This window comes from Lepidochelys kempii, chromosome 6 (genome assembly GCF_965140265.1).
Source record: "Lepidochelys kempii isolate rLepKem1 chromosome 6, rLepKem1.hap2, whole genome shotgun sequence".
Taxonomy (NCBI): Eukaryota; Metazoa; Chordata; order Testudines; family Cheloniidae; genus Lepidochelys; species Lepidochelys kempii.
The window spans coordinates 77,248,483-77,269,925 of record NC_133261.1 but is presented as its reverse complement, the minus strand read 5'-3'; the positions used below and the strand labels follow the sequence as shown (position 1 = coordinate 77,269,925).

The 21,443-nt window shown below is 41.9% G+C and overlaps 2 protein-coding genes across 6 annotated transcripts in view; one reads left to right on the top strand and one right to left on the bottom strand.

The window, feature by feature from the left end:
• The window catches only part of FAM98B (family with sequence similarity 98 member B), a 46,990-nt gene extending 36,703 nt beyond the window's left edge, over positions 1–10,287 (top strand). For both annotated transcript variants that reach the window (XM_073348853.1, XM_073348852.1), the window contains one exon: positions 7,803–10,287. In XM_073348853.1, the coding sequence (XP_073204954.1) occupies positions 7,803–8,123 (321 nt within the window). In that variant the 3' untranslated portion in view covers positions 8,124–10,287. The remainder of the gene's footprint in view (positions 1–7,802) is intronic.
• Positions 10,288–15,074: 4,787 nt separating this feature from the next.
• RASGRP1 (RAS guanyl releasing protein 1) overlaps positions 15,075–21,443 on the bottom strand; it is a 77,604-nt gene continuing 71,235 nt past the window's right edge. For 3 of the 4 annotated variants that reach the window (XM_073348850.1, XM_073348848.1, XM_073348851.1), the window contains one exon: positions 18,220–21,315. In XM_073348850.1, the coding sequence (XP_073204951.1) occupies positions 21,181–21,315 (135 nt within the window). In that variant the 3' untranslated portion in view covers positions 18,220–21,180. Of the gene's footprint in view, positions 17,190–18,219; positions 21,316–21,443 lie in introns of those variants that run through there. The other variant, XR_012159476.1, reaches the window with a different exon arrangement.

Here is a 21,443-nt window from a genome sequence, read left to right as displayed (position 1 = left end):
AAAAAGTTCTTAAAGGGGTTATGTAACAGGTCTCCTTTCTTGAGAGATACTGTTGCAGCATGGGATCTTAAGTTTTGTCTGTGCTTATGCAGCTTCCTTTTGAAACCTTGCCAAGAGTCTTCTTTCTTTATCTGTTAATATTGTTTATTTTTGCTATAACATCTGCTAGGAGGCTGAGTGAATTGTATGCGTTGATGGCAGACCTGCCATTTATCATTTTTCATAGAGATAAACTGTTCCTTACACTTGACCCAAGGGTTTTGCCAAATATAGTGTCAGAGTTTCACATCAGACAATAAATTTACCGTTTTTTTTTCCCCCCAAAGCCAAACACTGTTAATGTGCAAGGGTCTGTAGGGCTAGAATCTGGGACCATGGAGATCATGGGCTGCTGACACCTCTGCATCACTACTAGAGGCTACTCCTGGGGGAATACTGCAGGCGTGCAGAATTCATGTCCCCTATAGATTTCCCCCACCCCCCGCACCCCCCCCGGAGAAAATATACATTCTGCAGGGGAGGTGCTGTAGTTACACCTTTCACCCACCAAGGGCTGCTGTGGCGCCAGAACAGAGGGCAGCTGGCTCTCAGACTGGAGCAGCCAGCTGTGGAGAGGCTGTGTTCCTCACAGTGCCCTGCTTGCGGGGCTAGATGAGAGGTTATGATGAGGGGGGACAGTGCAGGGCAGGCTGGGCTTCTGAGGGGGTGTCCTATAGACTGGGACAGAGGCACAGGGGCTAGTGGGGTGACCGCATTGAGCCAGGGGCTGAATGGGAGTGGGGGTGCAGGGCCACATGGGGGGTAGGGGGGTGCAGGAACACATGGGGACAGGGGGAGGAGGGGTGGCTGAGTGGGGGTGCAGGGACACATGGGGATGGGGCGAGGGGAGTGGAGGGATACGTGGGATGCGGGGAGGAGGGGTAGCTAAGAGGGAGTGCAGGGATTCATGGGGACAGGGAGAAGGGGGTGGCTGAGTTGGGGTGTAGAGACACATGGGGATAGGGGCAGATGTGCCTGACTGAATGGAGAGGCTAGGGATCAGCCAGAGTATGCATGGGGGAGGCTCACTAACACCCCCCCAGCAAACAAAATAAAACAAAAAACCCTGTTCCATACTTCTTCCATCTACACCCAACAATCCTTCAGGTTCTTTCCCAGGCTCCTTCCCAGCAACTGCTTCCCTCGCCCTCCGTTTCTCTGCTACCCCTGACTCCCATAAGCCTTTGCTCTGCTTCTGAGGGGTGCAAGAAATACATTTCTTCTTCGAGTGATTGCTCAAATTGATTCCAATTAGGTGTGCGCGCACTGCACACATGGCTGTCACAAAGTTTTTCCCCTAGCCAATGTTCCCTCTAATTTTTGACAGGCCGTGTGTGCAAAAAATTTCTTCAGTGCAAATTTTTGTGCATGCGGTGTTTTTGCCACATGCACAGGGTTTAGGATCTGTGTGCGCACGCGCACAGCTTAGGGGGAACGGTGCCCCTAGCAGCATCCATTGGGTCGGCTGTGGAGCCCCCTGGAGTGGCGCCTGCATGGCACTCAATATATGACCCTGCCAACCCAGCGCCCCCTCAGTTCCTTCTTAGCGCCCATGATGGTCATTGGAACTGTGGCGTCTTGCTTAGCAAGTTCTTACATTTCCTTAGCTTGATTCTAATTGTAGTTCTTTTTTGTAGTTTCTTTTTTGATTTTGTTGTAGTTAGTAGCAGTTGGGTTGGGGGTTTCCCTCTGCTCCGATTGCTTTCCTTTGGGAGGGCTCTCGTGCCCAAATCCCCGGGATTTAAACCCTGCATATCCTGCGACAAGCCCATGCCAACGGGCGACCTCCACGACTCTTGTGTGAAGTGTCTGGGGGAGCCTCACCAAGCCAAAAAGTGCAGGATCTGTAAGGGGTTTCATCCTAGGACCAAAAAGGAGCGGGACTTTCATCTTAAGTGCCACCTCTTAAGGAGCTGCTTAGACCCCAGCCTCCTTCGGTGCAGCAGGACCCGGCACTGAGTTCTTCGGTGCTCTGCGCCCCGGTGGCAGTGGTGGAAGCGGCACCATGGATGGACTCCAGCTGAGATCGGCCGCTCCAGAAGCAGGAGAAGAGCGGCTCTCCTGCATGGAGGCCCACCCCACTGGAGCTGGCCAATTGGGCGCGTCCCAAAGAGGCAGGGCCGGCTCCAGGCACCAGCTTTCCAAGCAGGTGCTTGGGGTGGCATTCAGAATGGGGCGGCAGTCCGTGTCCCGCAGCGGCAATTCGGCAGCAGCTCCGACGCTCTTTCGGGTGCAGCAGCAATTCGGTGGTGACTGCTTGGGGCAGCAAAACTGGTAGAGCCACCCCTGCAGAGAGGAGCGCCCGGGGGCAAAGGCTGTGGACGCGGCACTGCCGACTTCAGCCCCGCAAGGGGAGCCGTTGAGTCCAATGCCATTGGACACCCCGACCCACAGCATTGTGGAAGTACAGCTGCCGTCCACCCCTGACACCTTTGCGGCTGCGAGGGACCTCGTTGCCATGACAGCATAGGGGTCTCCTCTTCTCCACAACAAGCGTCCGGTGCCTCAGCGTGTGGCACAGTCTCGAGGCAAGCCAGCATTGATCTGACCGTGGGTTGAACCTCGGCACCGTTCAAGGTCCTGGCACTGCTCGGAGTCCCAGCACTGGTCGCACTCATGGCACCGGTCAGACTTCCAGCACCGCTCCTGAACGTGGCACCGCTCTGTACAGCTGTCGCCTTCGTGGAGTAGGTCCCAGACTCAGCACCGATCTTGCCGCAGTTCACCATCTCAGCACTGCTCCAGGTCATGACACCACTCCCCAGCCTTAGGATGCCGCTCTCCAGCTTCTTGGCGCCGTTCGCCAGAGCAGGTGCGCTCGGAACCTCCCTGGCCCTTGTGGTCCTGATCCCGTTCCTCAGGCTCGGAGATGGGGTCTCGGTATTCGGAGTGGGAGTGGTGCCGGTCAGACCGTGGACGCCCTGATGTGGGGGCAGGCCCATGGCAGGCGCACTGGTAAGGACCCACTCAGTGGCCGTTTTGGACCCTGTGGGCATACCAGCAAGCCCAAAGTGAGCAGTCTGGAGCTTCCTGATCGGCCACATCTGAACCAAGAGTGCCGGAAGCCTCGGCCAGTCGACCCACTTCTAGGGGTGCGGAGGAGACACCCGCCCCCCTTGGCCTCTTCGTCGTCCTCCCCTGAGGAGGCTGTAGCGCAGGCTCCGGGCTGCCCTCCATAGACAGCTGCGTCCACCAGGACCTTCTGCCCAGCGACCGAGTTGTGGGTGGTTTGGCCTGGTGGTCAGGAACCCGAGGCCAAGGGGTAGGTCCAGAATCAGGAGCCAGGTGTCTGAGCCAAAAGTGGAAACCGAGGTCATACAAAAAACAGGAGCTGAAGCCAAGGGACACTGCTGAGTTGGAAGTCAAAGAGCCATAGTCTAGGGTCTGAGCCGGAGCAGTCAGTCACCAGGCCGACAGTGTTCAGGGCCTGGAACAAGACAAAGGACAGGAGCCGGAAACAGGGCAGCATTGAAGGCAGGAACTGGGGACGAAGCTGGGAGTCAGGAAGTGGACAGCGGGGTCCGTAGTATCAACTTGCCAGGATCCACCTTGTTGCACAGACTACTTCCCGTGTCTCTTTTGTCAGGTAACAGGTGATCAGCAGCCCAAAGGTCCCTCAAGGTGAAGTTCCAAAGGCTGAATATGTAGATGGGAGTTTACAGTCCCTTCCTCTAAGTATTTCCTAGGAATTCCACTTCAGACATATTGTCCCAAAAGATCATTTGTGTCTGCTACATTGTTCAGCATAGTTTTTTGAAGCTCACAGTACTTCCTAGAGATCACCTTAATCCTGTCTTCCTCTTAAAGATATTCATACAGCCCCACAGTAATACATAAACCAGCTGTATTTTTAATACAACGAACTCCTAAAGTACTTTAAACTTCAATAAGATTTCTCCAGAATATTGCAGGAAATGGCCATAAATGTCACAAGAATCCTTGCTGTTGTAGCCGTGTCGGTCCCAGGATATTAGCGAAACGAGGTGGGTGAGGTAATATCTTTTGTTGGACCAACTTCTGTTGCTGTGAGAGAGAAGCTTTTGAACTTACACAGAGCTCTTCTTCAGGTCTGGGAAACTTACTCAGGGCTTGTCTTCATGTACAGTGCTGCAGCGGTGTGCAGCTGAGCTCCTGTAGTACTTTAGTGAAGACATTACCATGCTGACAGGAGAGTTTCTCCCACTGGCATTGTTAATCCACCTCCCCAAGAGCTGGTAGCTGTCTCAACTGGAGAAGCTCTCCCATTGACATAGTGCTATCTACACAGCGGTTAGGTAAGTATAATTATGTTGCTCAGGAGTGTGATTTTTCACGTCCCTGAGTGACATAGTCATACCGATATAGGTCTGAAATGTAGACCTGGCCTGAGTAAGTTTTCCAGACCTGAAGAAGAGCTCTGTGTAAATTTGAAAGCTTGTTTCTCGCACCGACAGAAGTTGGTCCAACAAAAGATATTACCTCAGCCACCTTGTCTCTCATAAGAATCCTTACACATTTTCCAATTTCGGAAGCCGCTTCATTGGGCAGATTTCTCAAAGAGGCAGCCTAGCCTTCCCTGGAAGCTAACAGGTTTGGGCCTGCTTTTTTGAAGCTACAGAGCAGAAGAAACCCATTTTAGAAATGCAAAAAGAAAAGGAGTACTTGTGGCACCTTAGAGACTAACCAATTTATTTGAGCATGAGCTTTCATGAGCTACAGCTCACTTCATCGGATGCATCCGATGCTGCATCCGATGAAGTGAGCTGTAGCTCATGAAAGCTCATGCTCAAATAAATTGGTTAGTCTCTAAGGTGCCACAAGTACTCCTTTTCTTTTTGCGAATACAGACTAACACGGCTGTTACTCTGAAAATTGTAGAAATGGCAAGCCTGGATACTTTAAGAAAAAAATGATCAGATATCACTTTTTGATTCCCTGGATTTGCTAGTCAGTAGAGACTGTCAAAGTGGATTTGTGCAGCCCTGCAAGGAATCTTGAGAAATCTGAAGAGCATCCAAACATTTTCTTGCAAGGAGGACCTCAGAGAAAAACTGAATTTGTCATTGGTCATCAGTGCTAATTGTAGCTTCACTAACAGGGATTCAAGTCACAAGAGATGTTAGTGTACATTATTTCTTGAGTAGGAGAAACTTTGCTGAGATTATTCTTTTAATGAACTAGTGAAATGAAGTGAATTTCCAGATTGCTCAACCAGCAGAACTTGAAATTGGGAATGTGAGGAACTGAGGCTTCATATTATTGAGGCACTTGCCTGATCAATGTAAATTGTCTGATATTTTGAAATCGCAGTTGAGGATCAATATGCTTGTCACAATTTGTGTAACTATTTAATGAAAGTGGTCTCCATGGTTAAGAAATATTATGGTCATAATTACATGCAAATGAGTTATTTGAACCATATACCATACTCCTGTAATTAAAACATAATGGAAAAAAGATTCTCACTTTTAACTGCTCTCCAAAATCATAAAATGACATGAACTTTAATCAGAAAATAGCTTGCTATTGAAAATATTAATCTTTAGGGGTTTTTTTATACCTTGCTAAATCCAGCTTTGGATGGTTTTCCCCCACCTGCTTCTCATTTAAAATGACTTTGTCATTTATTTCTGACAGTTTTTTCCCACCATTTTATTTCATTAACATCTAATTCTACTGCCTAATTAGAAACAGGATTATCTGGGGAATGTTATTTTTTGTACATATTTATTGCTGATAGATCTTTGGTTCATTTTAATAGTGACAAGTGTTTTTTTTAATAGTGTAAAGCCCCAAAGCTGTAAAGGGATCTCCATAGGGTTTATAGTCTATTTCAGGACTTGTAGCTAAATGTATTAGCCAATATGTCCAAATGTATTATTTATTCTTGGAACTTTATTTACAACAATGGGCCCCAATTATGCACATGCTTAACTTTACATTTGTCTGAAGTTAAGCATATGCTTAAGTGTTTCTAGGATGAAGGCCTTATACTACTAAATATCAGGGTTTTGTAATTCCTTCCATCACAGAAATATTATGCATACCATAACAGCTAAGGATTTAAAAGGGTTTTCATTATGGCCTAATGTTCTGAGATTTATAACTCATTGATAAATTTAAAACTTTTTGTTGAAACTAGGCACAACAGGCGTCTATGGGAATGAAATTCTTACTACAAAATTAAAAAAAAAATATTGTGGTTTACCTATGTAAATGTGATAGCTACATATGAATGATGAAACTCAATAACTACAAACAATGTTACTAGTTCATTATAATTTTTTTCATAATTACTCAAATGAAGATGAAACAAATTACTTCTTAACTACCGATCTACAAACTTCCAAAGACTTTTTAGAAGGAATACATAATCACCACTACAGTCCCCATGTTTCTTATTTATTTTAGGGGTAAGTTGGAATCTTGCTCAGGATTCCTATTTTATGTTAATTGCAGTGATGGATGGAGCAAAGGGGGCAGATTGCTGAGGGTTTGGAAAGTAGAAGCAGATGGAATGGGGTGCAAATGGAATACGGTAGTAATTGCAGGGTGTAGGAGCCAGTTGAAAGGGATGGGTATTGCAGGTTGGACACAGGCAGACTTAGGGGAGGGTTGGCTTTGGAATACTTGGGAAGTGGGTGGTTCGGTTAGATCATGAAGTGTGCGTGGGTCAAAAGAGCAAGAAACTGAGAAGCAGCAGAACGAGAGTGAGATGGAAACAAGAGGAGACATTAGATTTGGATCAGGCAGTGTCCTGAATAGTAATGAAAGAGTAAGACCCAAGGGTTGTATGTCAAACAAAACTGGTATATCCCTTTGTCATGAGAGTGATCCCAGGACATCACATGAGTGGCCAACTGGAATCCAGGGGTTTACTTGACACATGCTTCCTTGTTTTTGTAAATACTAATTTAGTATCCAGTATACCTGTTAATGCTATTTTGACTGAGAGTGATCTGAGTAGCTTGCATGTTGGTATACATTATGGTGGGGTGAGAGGGAACCTCTGAAAACAAGAAAATTATCAACAGGGTACTTGGGTAACTAAAACTGTCATGTCTTTCTGCATGACAGCTTAGAAGTAAGCTGACTAGAGTACAGTGTCTCTTCATGTTAGAATGACATGCTGTGTGACTATTTTTTTCCAAATAATGTTTTCTTTATACATCAGTTCATGTCAAGTGAATCTCAAGACACCACTTTTCACTTGAAGGTGCTACTATAGCATTGCATTATGGACTGGGTTGCTTTTTCAGTTCTCTACACTGCATCAGTAATGCCTGATTGAAAAGAAAGCAATGAACATTTTATAGTTGCATATGGTTACCCGTTTTGTCAGATTATATATGCTACCCACTGTAGCTGTTCGTGCGGTATTTTCTGATGGGATTTGAACTGATGTTTGCCATTCTGGTTGAATTTAAACAGCATCATAATATAAGGATTAAGGGGCCATGAGCATTGATCGCCCTTATGTAGCACCTGTGATTTAAAAAAAATCTCAAAGCTCACTATAAACAATTAACCCTGAGCACCCTAGGCAGTAGCTAGCTGGTGGTACTGATGGAAAACTGACTCTGAGAGGCTGTCTATTGTCACATGGGAAGTCTGGCAGACATGGGATGATAACCTGGAAGTCCGAACTCCCACAGATTGCTCTGGGTAGGATTGCATTCCCTGTGATGAGTAGGCAGGTGCTCTTAATCCACAAGATTACTTCTGTATCCTTTCAGCAGCCTTATTGTTATGTAAACATAAGCATTGTGTATTTCTCTACACAGGTCCTGATGGGGAGAGTGCCAGACCGTGGAGGCAGACCAACTGAGATTGAACCACCACCTCCTGAAATGCCCCCTTGGCAGAAGAGACAAGAAGGTGGTGGGAGGGGTGGTTGGGGGGGAGGAGGAGGTGGTGGTGGTGGTGGGAGGGGTGGTTGGGGGGGAGGAGGTGGCAGAGGAGGAGGTGGTGGCTTCAGTGGTGGTGGGAGAGGTGGTTTCCAAGGACGGGGAGACTATGGGGGAAGGGGAGGTTACAGTGGTAGAGGTGGCTATGGAGATCCATATGGTGGAAGGGGAGGAGGAGGAGGTTACAGAAGATACTAACAACAACATTGTAAATACTAACAACTGACAAAACGTGGTTGTAATTTTACTGGTAGCAGGAGGTGTGTATATTAGCAATGGATTAGTGTTATGATAGGAAAATTAATTATGATCTCTTCATTAATGAATCACTGCATTTGATCCCTGATATTATCATTGAATCCTGTTAGTCAACTGAACATTTATTTTATACAGAAATGTGATGTCTTAAAGTAGTCCTCGTTTTGCACTGCTCACGTGTGTATTCTTAAACAGTTTAGTTTTTTAAATAACAGACTTCAGAAAAGTGAATAGAAACAATGAATTTTCCTTTTTCAGTGTTTTATGTTCAGATCTCTTTAATTATTGCCTGTCATACCCAGAATACAGGAAGTGATTTAGGGGGAATTTGGCTTTGTAGGCCATGCTTATTTTTATATGCTTTAAAAGGACTGTAGAATGCTGGTTCCAGCATCTTGTCTTCTTTCAGTCCTCTGTATGGGACAATTGAAAAAAAGGTAACTTCAGAAATTAATCTAAAATATTCTAAAAAATTTAAAACAAAAAAGCTTCATTGTTTCCAAGTGATGTATTGAATCCATGCTATTCCATGGTCAGCAAAACAAAGCTATGCTGTATTTATATATAATGTATAAAAATATTTCAAAGCCAAAAACTTACATTGTAAAAGCTGATTTGTGATGAACCTTGATAGGTAAAATGAAAATGATCTGCTAAAAGTGGCATTCTATGAAACTTACTTTAAAATCAGACCCTGTTACCCATGATGGAAAATTTCCCCAACCATCGCACCTAGTCAGTCGGTCACTTACATGGTCTTCTGTAGCACATAAGCCCCAGAAGGCTGAGTAAGATGACTGTGCACTGAACTGTCGTGTGAGCAGAAAACCTTTTGAATCCTACATGAAGGAGGTCATGAGCAAACAAAGGGCACTATTTTGAAAAAGCTGTTCATAGAATTAGGAAAGTTAGCTAACCATCAGCAGCTCCTGGCCTATTGTAGCTGTCAGCTGACTGTTTCTCTCAGCTACTGGTGCTACACAACATCACCACCAGCTCCTCTCCTACACATGCTTCTTGTGTAAGAGGGGAGCCACTGACAGCCTCCTGCTGCATTAGGGAGAGAAGGAGGTAGGGAGTGTGGAGAGCAGTGTTTCCAGGTATGTTTAGCTTAGCTCTGTCCTGTCAGATACTTTGGTCAGGATGGGGACAGAAGTTCAATACAGAACTCTGCTGTTCCCAAGCTGGCTCTGTAGAAGAAGAGCCAGGAGGGAAAGGAAAGGAAGGGAACAGTTTCCCTTTCTCTCCTATACAGTCCCTAAGCTGAAATTCTGCCTGTTTGTCCCAAAGTAGTGTTTTGGTGACTTCTGCTACAAGTGACATCTGAATAGCACCAAGAGGCCGAGGCTAGGATAATCTAAGGGCTTGTCTATATGCTATAGTTGCAACAGTTTAAATAAAGGTGAAATATCTTACTGGTTTTTAGTTAAACAGGCATAGCTGTCTGTAGCCACTCTTACATTGGATTTGAACTAGCTTAGCATGCCTGTGACAGGATTGATGGGGAGATGCTAAACAGACATAAATCAAGTTTAAACCCATGTAAGAGTGGCCACACAAAGTCGTACCAGTTTAACTAAATCGGTGCAACATCACACCTTTAGTTATATCCGTGCACCTTCAGCATGTAGACCAGATCTAAAATAAAAGTGAAATAAATTTGGTGTGGTTTTTTTTCTTAAATCTGAAGAGTTAAGAAAGTAAAAACAATAAAATGAACAAGTATGTACACTTCAGAGATGACATTATTGTCTCCCCTGTTCTCTGTATGTTTTTAACTTTCAAAAGATGCAATAAAATCTTCTAAAAATAGATTTGATTTAAACCTGATCTCACAATCTCTTTTTTTATGTTTCTGTCCTGAACAATGAATTTAAGACTTTGGTTTTGAGTAAATACAGCTTGTGTTTTGGGAGGGTAATGTGGATTTTGTTGTATATGTTTGTGAACATTTGATTTTTTTAAAACGTTCTCATTTAGTGATCATCCATCCAAAATGTAGGGGGAGGGAGGGTTGTTTGAGAGTGGAGAAAAAATTATTTTCAGGATTTAAGAAAACACTTTATTTTTCAGTGTTCACAGCTATTAAAGTACTGTATTTAAAGTTTGTTTGCGTCTTTTATACAGTGTGGTTGAGATCTGTCATACATTGCTTCTGTACTTTAAAGAATGGTCTCCCATTGGTAGCTTGCAAGAATGGAAGAACTAACTTTGAGTTAATGGGAAGAAAAGAAATATCTTGAGGCCTGCCATTTTGAATTCTTGAGACAGTTCTGCTTGGTCTGGTAGCCCCTAATTTTAATTGAGCTGGGTGTGATGTGCTTTTCAAAGTATTTTATGAAAAATAAAAGCCTCACAAGGATTGGTGGGATGAATACATTAACACATTTCTAGGCAGGCTACTGTACTAGTCAAAATGGCATAATGTTTAATTTGTCTCAAGTTCTGTCCTTGAAAAGGAGACAGTTTTGAACATAAAGATGAAAGCATAGCATGTTTGTATAGTCGTCCGTCCACCCCCAATGGAATAACTAATAAGCTTTATCTATCCTGTGAAAGCATAATGGAAGCAAGGCTCTTTAGTTTTACTGTTAAGATAAACTAGGTGAGGTCAATCATAAGTGGGATATGGTGCAACCTCACCTAGCTGCCTCAGCAAACACTCCAAACTTTTGTCTCTACGTAGGATTTTACAGTGAGATAATTAATGTGCATCAGTTATCTTGCTGGAGGAAAAAAAGGCTTTGTGTCAATGAAGACAAAGCCTTCGTGCCTGGAAGATGAGTGTGGCAAAAGTCTTGGCCAACTGCGGAGTTTCAGAAGTAACAGCTTTTGAGAAAACATAGTAACTTGCATGAGTAAAGAGAGGCAGAGTTCAAAAGTAAGGATTGTAGTAGTTAAAAATGGAAAAGACCATTCAGATGTCAATCTGTCCTCCATATGTGTGTCAGATATTAGACTGAAGGAAGATGAATGGGAATGGAAGTGGTGAAAGAAATATCCTGATGCACCTAGTTCATCATGCAGAGATGCTGATTCCAGAGTAGAGATCTTGTTGGATGTATTTTAGGCATCAGGCAAGTCTGCCAGAGAAAAAGGCTTTGGATGCTTATGGGACAAAAAAAATTACAATAGGCATTAATTAGTTGTTTTTAGCAACTTTTATAATATAAATATTACACAAAGAAAACTTACTTATATGTAAAAAAATCTTTACAATCTGTACACTTGGTCAGTTGTCTTTAACATTTATCTTCAGGCAGCATTCTACAAATTACCACCACTACAGATGTCGAACAAATTTACAGAAACATTAATGCAGATTGCTACTATTGCAACGTTTTCTTTGCATTTTCCAACACACATAAGTTACTTTACAGTAATTACACGTGACTCTTCTATGTTAGGCAAACAGAAATAAATGTTAGTCCTAGTTTGTTCTTGTACCAGTACTAACCAATCAACACTTCAAATGATTAGACTAGAAATCTAAGGATAAGCAGTATTTCCTTTACAGGGACACCATCCACTTAAAAAAAAAACCAAAAAACCAAATTATGCTTCTCTAAACCTTTTTCTCTGTTGTGTTTTCTATTTTTTTAATCTTAATGCCTTAGCTACACTAGGGAAAGAAGTGGGTGTTTTTAAATTGGATAAGTCATGATATGTTAACACAATTTTAAAGGCGTTAAAACCTATCTAAACTAGTTTCTAGACAGCATCCAATTCTAATGTCAGCTAACACATTTCTAAAAACTCACCCTTGTCTCTAGTCTCAACAAGGCCTACAATGACTAGAAATGAAAAATTTATAACGTTTTTTTCCCGTTTATTTACTTTGTGCTTTTCACTTTTGTGTAGTCAGTTCTTTTCCCCCATTTAGTCAGTTTCTGCTGTTGGTATGGGTCACAGTGCAAGAGGATATAAAAATAGGAAAATATTAATATAAAACTGCAAATATTCACTTAACAGGGACTTAACGGGCAGATATAGTACCTGAAACTACTATTAATGCCCTGAAATTTCCAGATTTTCGCTACTTATCTTTTGGTTGAATATTTTCAATATAGGTGAAACAATCATACCTATCTTGGGCACTCCCCTGTAAATGGATCTCTCCCAGTCACTAAAATAATCCTTGTACAACCACTGAGTGTACAGTACACAGGCTGATATCTAATTTCTACCCCAAAGTTTCACCTCCCCCATTTTTTTTGTGTTTGCTGGGATGATTAATGTAGTTTGAAGCAGCTGACAATCAAGACACAGGTATAGCAGAGCCAAAATGGCAGCTGATTGACTGGATTTTAATATTTAACTACGATGAATATTTTTGCTTGATGTGGAAAAGTGGGGAGAGGCAGTCTAGCCAGTCCTTAAACTTAAACAGGAGAGATTTGATTAGCTTTATCTCTGATCTATGACATTTTGACATATGACTCATATTTAGGCTCTTTTGATATCCTTATGACAATACTGCATGCACCAAAATGATAGAAGAAGGGAAAAGGAGAAGTTGAGATGGAGTTAAGAGAAAAATAAAACTGAGATTGCAAAAACCTTTCCTTACATGAAGCCCTGATTCTGGATGTGGTTTACAGGACAGAAATGCTGGTTCAGACAGGATCTGCAAATCTCATTCCAAACACACAATTTGGACCACTAATGCTAGTTTATTGCACTGGGCCTGGATAAATCCCGTGTGTGCATGAAAATCCCATGGGATATCTGCCAAATTGTAATTTAAAGAGATTGTAAATTTATTTATTTATTTATTATACATTCTTCCTGTGATTAATGCCTTTGGTTGTCACAAGTGGAAAAGTTGAAAAAAATACATTTTTTTTGCTGTGTATGTTATAAAAAGTTACCGTAGCATTTCACTTAATTTGGAGAAATAGGTTAAGCTGATAAATTTCACTTTTGTTTTGTGTCAGTTTTACTTTTTGGTTCTCTTGCTTTAGGTACAATGGCTTTGTGGTTAGATTCACATAACTTCAGAGAACTCTTTAATTTTAAAATGTATTTCTATTAATCTTCTATTATATGAAATCAGATTTTTATCATTTTAGCCCTAAAATTAGTTGACAGGGTTCTTTTAAGCAGATAGCCAGGTTCTTCAGGCTTTATTTAATTTGCTGGATAATCTCCAAATATGTGACAATAGATGCAACATATATCTGGTTCATTCAGTATCTACAGATGTAAGAAAGCACAGATGCTTTATATTGTAGTATCCACTGATTTAAAATTGAAAGCCATCTTAGTCAAACTTGTAGAGCACTTCCCTTGCCTTTTTTCTTTTCATAAAGAAAAAAAGAAATATGAAAGGGAGAGGGCAAAGCAAGTTTGCAAGCATGGTCCAAGTTCAGTTGGGATTACTTTGTTGAGCCCAGACATGCAATTTATTATGCTTATCAGTTATTCTGGATAGTTCAAGTTTAGTGTATGAGTAACGGAAGCTGCACGGAGTTCACAGCTACTGATTAAAAAGTCACATGCATAACAATTATCTTTACATACTGTACATGTATTTACAGTCAGTAAAATAGCATTGGACCTACAAATCATCTTAGCTTACATCTCTGCTTGGTTTACCCAACAATAGAGATACCAGCCCAAGACCCAAGTTCAAAACAAGAATTTAAAATTAGAGTTTTACAAGTCATTTCAACTGGACTTTTAAAACTTTTTTGTTAAATAAAAGCTACATACACTTTATATTTAACAATTTCAATTGCTTTGATGGGGTAAATGTACATTTATTACCATATACTTGAATGCAAAGTACACATGCTATTTTTGTTCGGTCAGCTAAGGCTTCAGTGTACAATAGACTACATAAGTTATTTTACAAGAATATGTATTCTTGAAGAGCTCTGAGTAGATGTTGCACATAAATACCTTCAGTTATACAAGTTTCTGATATTTAGTTGAATTACATTTGATAATGGTTCCCCATTCAGTCAATGTGAACAATGTGTTATACATCTGAAAATCTAATGAATCTCTTCGTCTTGAAACACAAACAGTTTTCATCCTGGCCAGATGGATGTTCATCTGACAATAATTTGAAAGACTATTCAGTTGCCTCTTAACGGTATCTACACTTTCTTGCTTTAAAAGCAGACTGGGTTAAACTCACCCTAGCACCTTCAGCCAGGGAAAATTGACTTGCAAACACAGGATCCAGTCCTTGACTTTAGGGTGAGTAAGGTGGAGGAGAGATCAAGGCAGCATTTGAACTGCTAGGTTTTGAGAGGGAAAATACTGAGCTAGAAGGGGAGGATGCTAGACGTTATAGGAGACACAGCTGTTGTATGGAGGCTATTACTCCCACCTCCCAATTAAACATTACAATGTTCAGACAGTATCTAGCACAACAGAGTCCTGGTCCATGACTGGGGCTCCTAGGTGCAACTGGAATAATAATAATCGGTGAAATGCTCATGTCACCTCTGCCCCGGAGGATGGAATGGATTTTGTCACACCAGAATATCAAATTGGTCACAGATTAAGGGACTGGGCACTAAAGGGCTGGCTGTAAGATTCTACTTGGCCTGGGGGCTAAGAGATGCGACTCTTGACAGGCTGGGAGGTCAAAAGGGTCAGAATTAAAAAAACAAAATAAACCCCTCAAATTTGGTGATTTTTTTTCTTTTTTTAGGGCTGTTGATTAATTGCAGTTAACTCACACGAGTAACTTAAAAAATGTATTGTGATTTAAAAAATTAATGGTGATTAATCGCAGTTTTAATTGCACTGTTAATAGAATACCAATTGAAATTTATGAAATATTTTGGATGTTTTTTCTACATTTTCAAATAAATTGATTTCAATTACAACACAGAATATAAAGTGAACAGTGCTCACTTTATATTTTTACTACAAATATGTGCACTTTAAAAATGATAAACAGTATTGTTCAATTCACCGTAGTGCAATCTATTTATCATGAAAGTGCAACTTACAAATGTAGTTTGTTTTTGTTTTTTTGTTACATAACTGTACTGAAAAACAAAACAGTGTAAAACTTTAGGGCCTACAAGTCCACTCAGTTCTACTTCTTGTTCAGCCAATCGCTAAGAGAAACTAGTTAGTTTACATTTACAGGAGATAATGCTGCCCTCTTCTTACTTACAATGTTGCCTGAAAGCAAGAACAGACATTCGCACGGCACTTTTGTAGCCAGCACTGCAAGGTATTTACATGCCAGATACAAAAATTTTATTAAAGCTAATGTTTAAGAAGTATATAATACATAGGTTGGGGAAAGAGTGTCTGTATATCTGGGTATAGTGCTTAGATTATTCACAAATACAAAGTTAGTTTTTTAAGTCATATGCTACCCAGAGTACATAATCAGCAATAACCCAAATTTAGGTGAATAGATTTAACAATACAGTTTAGATATTAGTATCCGAATACTTGAGTACATAACTCATGAAAAGTTGTACAGAGATTTGGTTGTGGAAAGCAAAATGTATCCATGAGTGGAGATTGTCCCTCAGTAATTGAGAATTAGGTTGGTTGTCCATTTAGAAAATACAATCCATGAGGAAAGTATTTGTTACTTTCCTGACTGCGCTTCTCATCAGCACTCCAGATCATCCCTCCTGGTATTACCAATGTCCAGTGATGTGGTCTATGTAGATGTCCTTCGACTACTTGATAGCGTCTGATACCATGAGTTGCCACATCAGCCGAGGGTAGCATTGACCGATTCCGCATTCTCTCAGCACTCACTCATACTGGGGTCCCATGCGCCTCAGGCTCCAGCGATCAGTGCGTGTGTCTGCTCTGGTAACCCCTAGCTCTCAAGGTTTTGCCCAGAGGGGGATATTTCTCTACCTTTCAAGATCGGGCATTGTGGAAGGCCGGGGTCCTGTTCTCGAACGGCACTGTGACGTCCACCGTGATGATATTCCAGTCCTCCTTGGTGATGACTATGTTCACTCGCAGTTGGCTGTCGGGTCTGGGGATGATGGAGTTTATAGCAACCTTCCCCAACAGGTGGCGGGATGGCTCTGGCCAGGCTATCTTGGATGGTGTGGTGTCGCAGCTGCAAAGCTCTTGAATGGAGCTTGCAGTTACACAGGACATGGGGTAGCATCTGTTGGCATAGCCACACTTCCTGCATCGCTTGTCCTGATTCCCGTGGTGGACAGTTCCATTCAGTGGTATGCAGTTGAGCCTGGCCCTGTGGATGAACCTCCAATCGGCAAATCAGGTGAAGCTGCCCCCGGGGAGGAAGTGGTTGTTGGCGTCCCACTTGCACGTCACCTTGAATGCCTTGCCCTAGTCCAGCTTCCGTTTCAGGTTTTCCACATATTGGCAGTGGATGGCATCCTTCAGGGTCCTCTCCAGCATGGTTCTAGCTCTCAGAGTGATGATAGTGTGAGCTGTATTCTTCATCTGTGGCACCAGGACTCCCAGCTTCTGGCATTCCTTGCACCGTGTCCAGTGGCAGCCGATACGCTTCTCCAGTCATTGCGTAGCATTGCGGGCACGAGTCCAGAGCGAAGCAAAGTCTCCCCTGTCTCTTCCAAATTTACCTTCCAGCGAGCCGCTCAGGTAGGTGGCGACATCTTGGTTGGAGGGGGTCCTGGCAATTTGCTTCTTGACGGCATCCTTTAAAGCACTCTGCAATGTTCCTCACCCGTGGTGTCCGGGCACATCAGAAGGCGGAAGGCATGAGTGATCATGGCAACATCGCATAGATCACCCATTCGAGGGATGTTGGCACCGTCCTGCCTGTGCAAGATGTACACCAGTTCATTGCTGGCCCTCTGGGGAAGAAACATCCACTTCTTCACGAGCTGCTGGATGATGTTCTCTGCCTTGTTCAGTGGTACCTTCGCCACAGCAGATCCCCTCAGGACAAATGAGATACAGGGGATCAGGAGGGTGTTCAAGGCGTTGATCTTCTGCCATGGTGCCAGTAGGGAGGAGTTGATTCTGGCCACATCTCGTAGGATCAGATGGTATCCTTATTTACAGTGTCTCCTGAAAGCGGGAACAGACATTCACATGGCACTTTTGTAGCCAGCATTGTAAGGTATTTACATGCCAGAAATGCTAAACATTCATATGCTCCTAAATGCTTTGGTCACCATTTCAGAGGACATGCTTCCATGCTGATGATGCTCGTTAAAAAGTAATGCATTAATTAAATTTGTGACTGAACTCCTTTGGGGAGCATTGTATGTCTACTGCTTTGTGTTTTACCTGCATTCTGCCATATATTTCATGTTATAGCAGTCTCCAACGATAACCCAGCATGTTGTTCGTTTTTAAGAACACTTTCACTGCAGATTTGACAAAACGCAAAGAAGGTACCGATGTGAGATTTCTAAAGATAGCTACAGCACTTGACCCAAGGTTTAAGAATCTGAAGTGCCTTCCAAAATCTGAGAGGATGGGGTATGGAGCATGCTTTTGAGAAATCTTAAAAGAGCAACGTTCCAATGTGGAACTACAGACCCTGAACCACCAAAAAAGAAAATCAACCTTCTGCTGATGGCATCTGACTCAGATGATGAAAACATGCATCGGTCTGCACTGCTTTGGATCATTATCAAGCAGAACCCATCATCAGCATGGACGCATGTCCTCTGGAATGGTGGTTAAACATGAAGAGACATATGAATCTTTAGTACATCTGTAAATATCTTGCAACACCAGCTACAACAGTGCCATGTGAACACCTGTTCTCACTTTCAGGTGACACTGTAAACAAGAAGTGGGCAGCATTATCTCCTGAAAATGTAGACAAACTTGTCTGTCTGATTGGCTGAACAAGAAGTCGGACTGAGTGGACTTGTAGGTTCTAAAGTTTTACATTGTTTTATTTTTGAATGCAGTTATTTTTTGTACATAATTCTACATTTGTAAGTTCTCCTTTCTTGATAAGGAGATTGCACTACAGTACTTGTATTAGGTGTATTAAAAAATACAATTTTTTATTTTTGCAGTGGAAATATTTATAATAAAAATAAATATGAAGTGAGCACTGTACACTTCGTATTCTGTGTTGTAACTGAAATCAATATATTGGAAGAGATGGAAAACATCCATAAATATTTATATAAATAGTATTCCATTATTGTTTAGCAGTGTGATTAATCGAGATTAATATTTTTTTTAATTGCTTGACAGCTCTAATTTTATTTATGGGTTTGTCTATAGAGGGAAGTTAGTTCAGATTAAGGTTGGATTTAAATTTAAAGTTGATCTTGATTAACTCCCTGTGTAGATGTTCTTATTCTGGAATAAGAATGCTTTATTCTGAATTAGCTTAATCTAAAATGGGTTAAGGGAGTTAATCAAGAATAGCTATTCTGCTTTAAATTCATGCTTTACCTAAATCTGAATTAACTTCCCTGTATAGACAAGCCCACAGCAAATAATACATCATATTGATAAGAGTTTGTCATAGGGAGAACCTATCTAGCTGAATTTTACAGTGTCCGATTAAATAGTGTATACAGAGCCTTGTTTTAATGTGTTCCTCTCTATGCTTAATGAAACTAAGACCCCCTGAAATGTATTTACATTAAAACACCCTTATGCTGGTAGAGCAGCGTAAAAGGACTTTGTAAATGAGCATCCGGCTTTTGAAAACTAGACTGTTATTTGGGAACTCTAGGCAGATCATCCCAGGGAGGTACAGAAACCTTCAGCTTCTAAAAAGAGGTAGCGAAAAGAGAGTGTCTGAAACCACCACCACTCAGGCTTCTTGGTCAAAAAGGCACAGGCTGGGGAGCTCTCTCCTATAAAGAGTGTTTCTTGCACTATCACAGTCTGACAGACATACAGGGATACTAAGACTACAGACAAGAATCGAGTTGCAGAAACAAAGGGAGGTATTTTTATACCTGTGCAAAAATCAGAAATGTAGTTACATGACTTGCATGTGCTAGGGCTTGTTCTTTTTCCCAGCTAAGCCAGTGGAGGTTTTGCTGTTGATTTCAGTGGGAGCTAGGTACAGCCCCAAATGCAGATTCCACACACAAATTAACAGTCTGTTTAAAAAATCTGACTCACACTGGCATGAATGTTTAGATGAGGCAGCTGAAGGACTTTACAAATGGCCTTAGCAAGCGGATGGATGATCCAGCCAGTGACCTAGGACCAGAGAGAGGGAATGTGTGCAGAAGGGCAGGTGTAGCAGGGTCCTGAGAGCAGAGCAGGAAATTTAATTGCAGGGAAGAACCTCTTGCTGCTGAGGACTCCTCTTAGGAAAAGGCTGTTTATTGCACCAAATTAACACAAATGTAAGGGTGGGGGGAGAAGAGATGGAGGAAACGAATTTTGAGAGGGCATGTTTGGGGAAGGGGATTAATTGCTCAGGGACTGGAGCCAGGAGAGAGTACATGGATTCAATACAGAATGGGGACAGGACAGGAGGATCCTAAGGGATTCAGGAAACCCCAAATCTCCCCAGCTTCCATATGAGAGACAAAAAGAGATAAAGGCTAGAGGCTCCTTGCTAGTGTGAAGGACAGGATTGCCGTGGATTCTGGTTACTTAGCTGAACCGTTAGTGAACTAAGCTACCCACAATAACATAACCTGAAATTCCCCATGATGTACATGCAACTCCACTAGCCTTGCTTCTCAGAATTGTTTCACGGCCACTTTTTTCTGAAATGCTGGCAACCAGGTAGGAATCACATATAAAGTCTGTTTTGTATTTATGCCAACAAATGCTAGAGCATGAGCTCTTGGGGGCAGGAAGCGCCTTCATGTTATTTGTTTGTACAGTGCTTAGCTCAGTAGAGTCCTAGTCCCTGACGGGTACCTTAGATGTGCCAGAAATAATAAATAACAATAACTTAAGCTATAGAGGAAGGCTGTCAATGGTGAGGAGGCTTTGTACTTCCCCAACTTTGATAGGTTCCATAGTTGGAGGCCATGACAGTTAAATGCTGTCATGGACTGAAAATTCCCCTTCCTTCATTTTAATATTTGTATTTTATGATTAAATCTTGAAATATAAGAATATATTGCACGCTTATAAATCAAGGACTGAAAGATGGAGAAAAGTTAAAGAAAATAGTCAACATCTTTTCCTCCTGTCAATAAAATCTGTCTTCAACCATTAACCACTGAGCCAGCAGGGCCAGTATCAAGACTATTTGACCTGAATGGTAGCATGGAACTTTAAAGTGGAAGCAATACTCCAGTGTCACAGCTCTAGTCTCGTGCTCTGTATGAGGCACTACAATTTTTAATTTTGCAGGGTTAAAAGTTTGGGTAGCTAGAACCTCTAAGGCCAGCTCAGAAAGCAAAGATTTTAAAGGAATGCTTAATTTTAATCCTATTTGTAAAAATATTTATATACCACATCTTAGAGCATTAAAAAGGAAAGACTTAAAATGTTACTCGTTTCACTGCTTGACGGTTTATATTTCTAATGTTGGATGATGAAAATCAATGAACTCAGTTGCACTTTCCAGTTCTTAATGCAGCAATCATTGGGTCCATGAAATTTCTCTCTGATCAAAAATTGCTCAAAAGTCTTAGATTTATCAAATGTTTATCAGGTGTTTCAGAAAACCTGAACTTGGGCCAAAATTGAGTTGATAGTGTCCGCTTAATTACATACCTTGTTGGAACACTTGTAGATGGGCAGTGGGGACTCGATAGAAACAGTAGCTTCTTGCAGAGTCACATCATGCATCATCCATATTGGACATGGAAGTTGCTTACTGATGATAAATATAAACTTCAGGACCTACATCACCCTTCTTGAGAGAGAATCCAGAATGTATTAATTCCCATGTTCAGAAGATAAATTATTTTAAACTGTCAGAGAAAGGAACACATTTATACATTCAGCAGTATATTGAACAGGCAAAATACGCTGATTCAACAGACTATATCTCTGTTTAAAATCTTTCAGTCTCTTGTTTCCTGTTCACTTGAATACAGCAGCTTTGTCACAGTTCAAAAAGCCCTCTCTTTCATCCAGAGGAGAGCTCCTGCCTTGTCAGCTACACGCAGTCTCTGTGTTGTGTATTGTCCAATACATGATTTCTGCGTTGAATACTGAGAGATTCAATTGTTTTGTGCGCCTGTTTAAGCTGAATCTTTAAAGCTTCATTTTCTGCCTTTAGAATATTTCTTTCCTAAACAAAAACAGAGAATGGCAGGCATCATGTGAATGGTATTGGATTTTTAAATCGATTTCACCCCTGTTTGCTGGTGCACTTGCTTGATTGGCATCTCACATTTTCTGTGAGAGACTATTTAACTA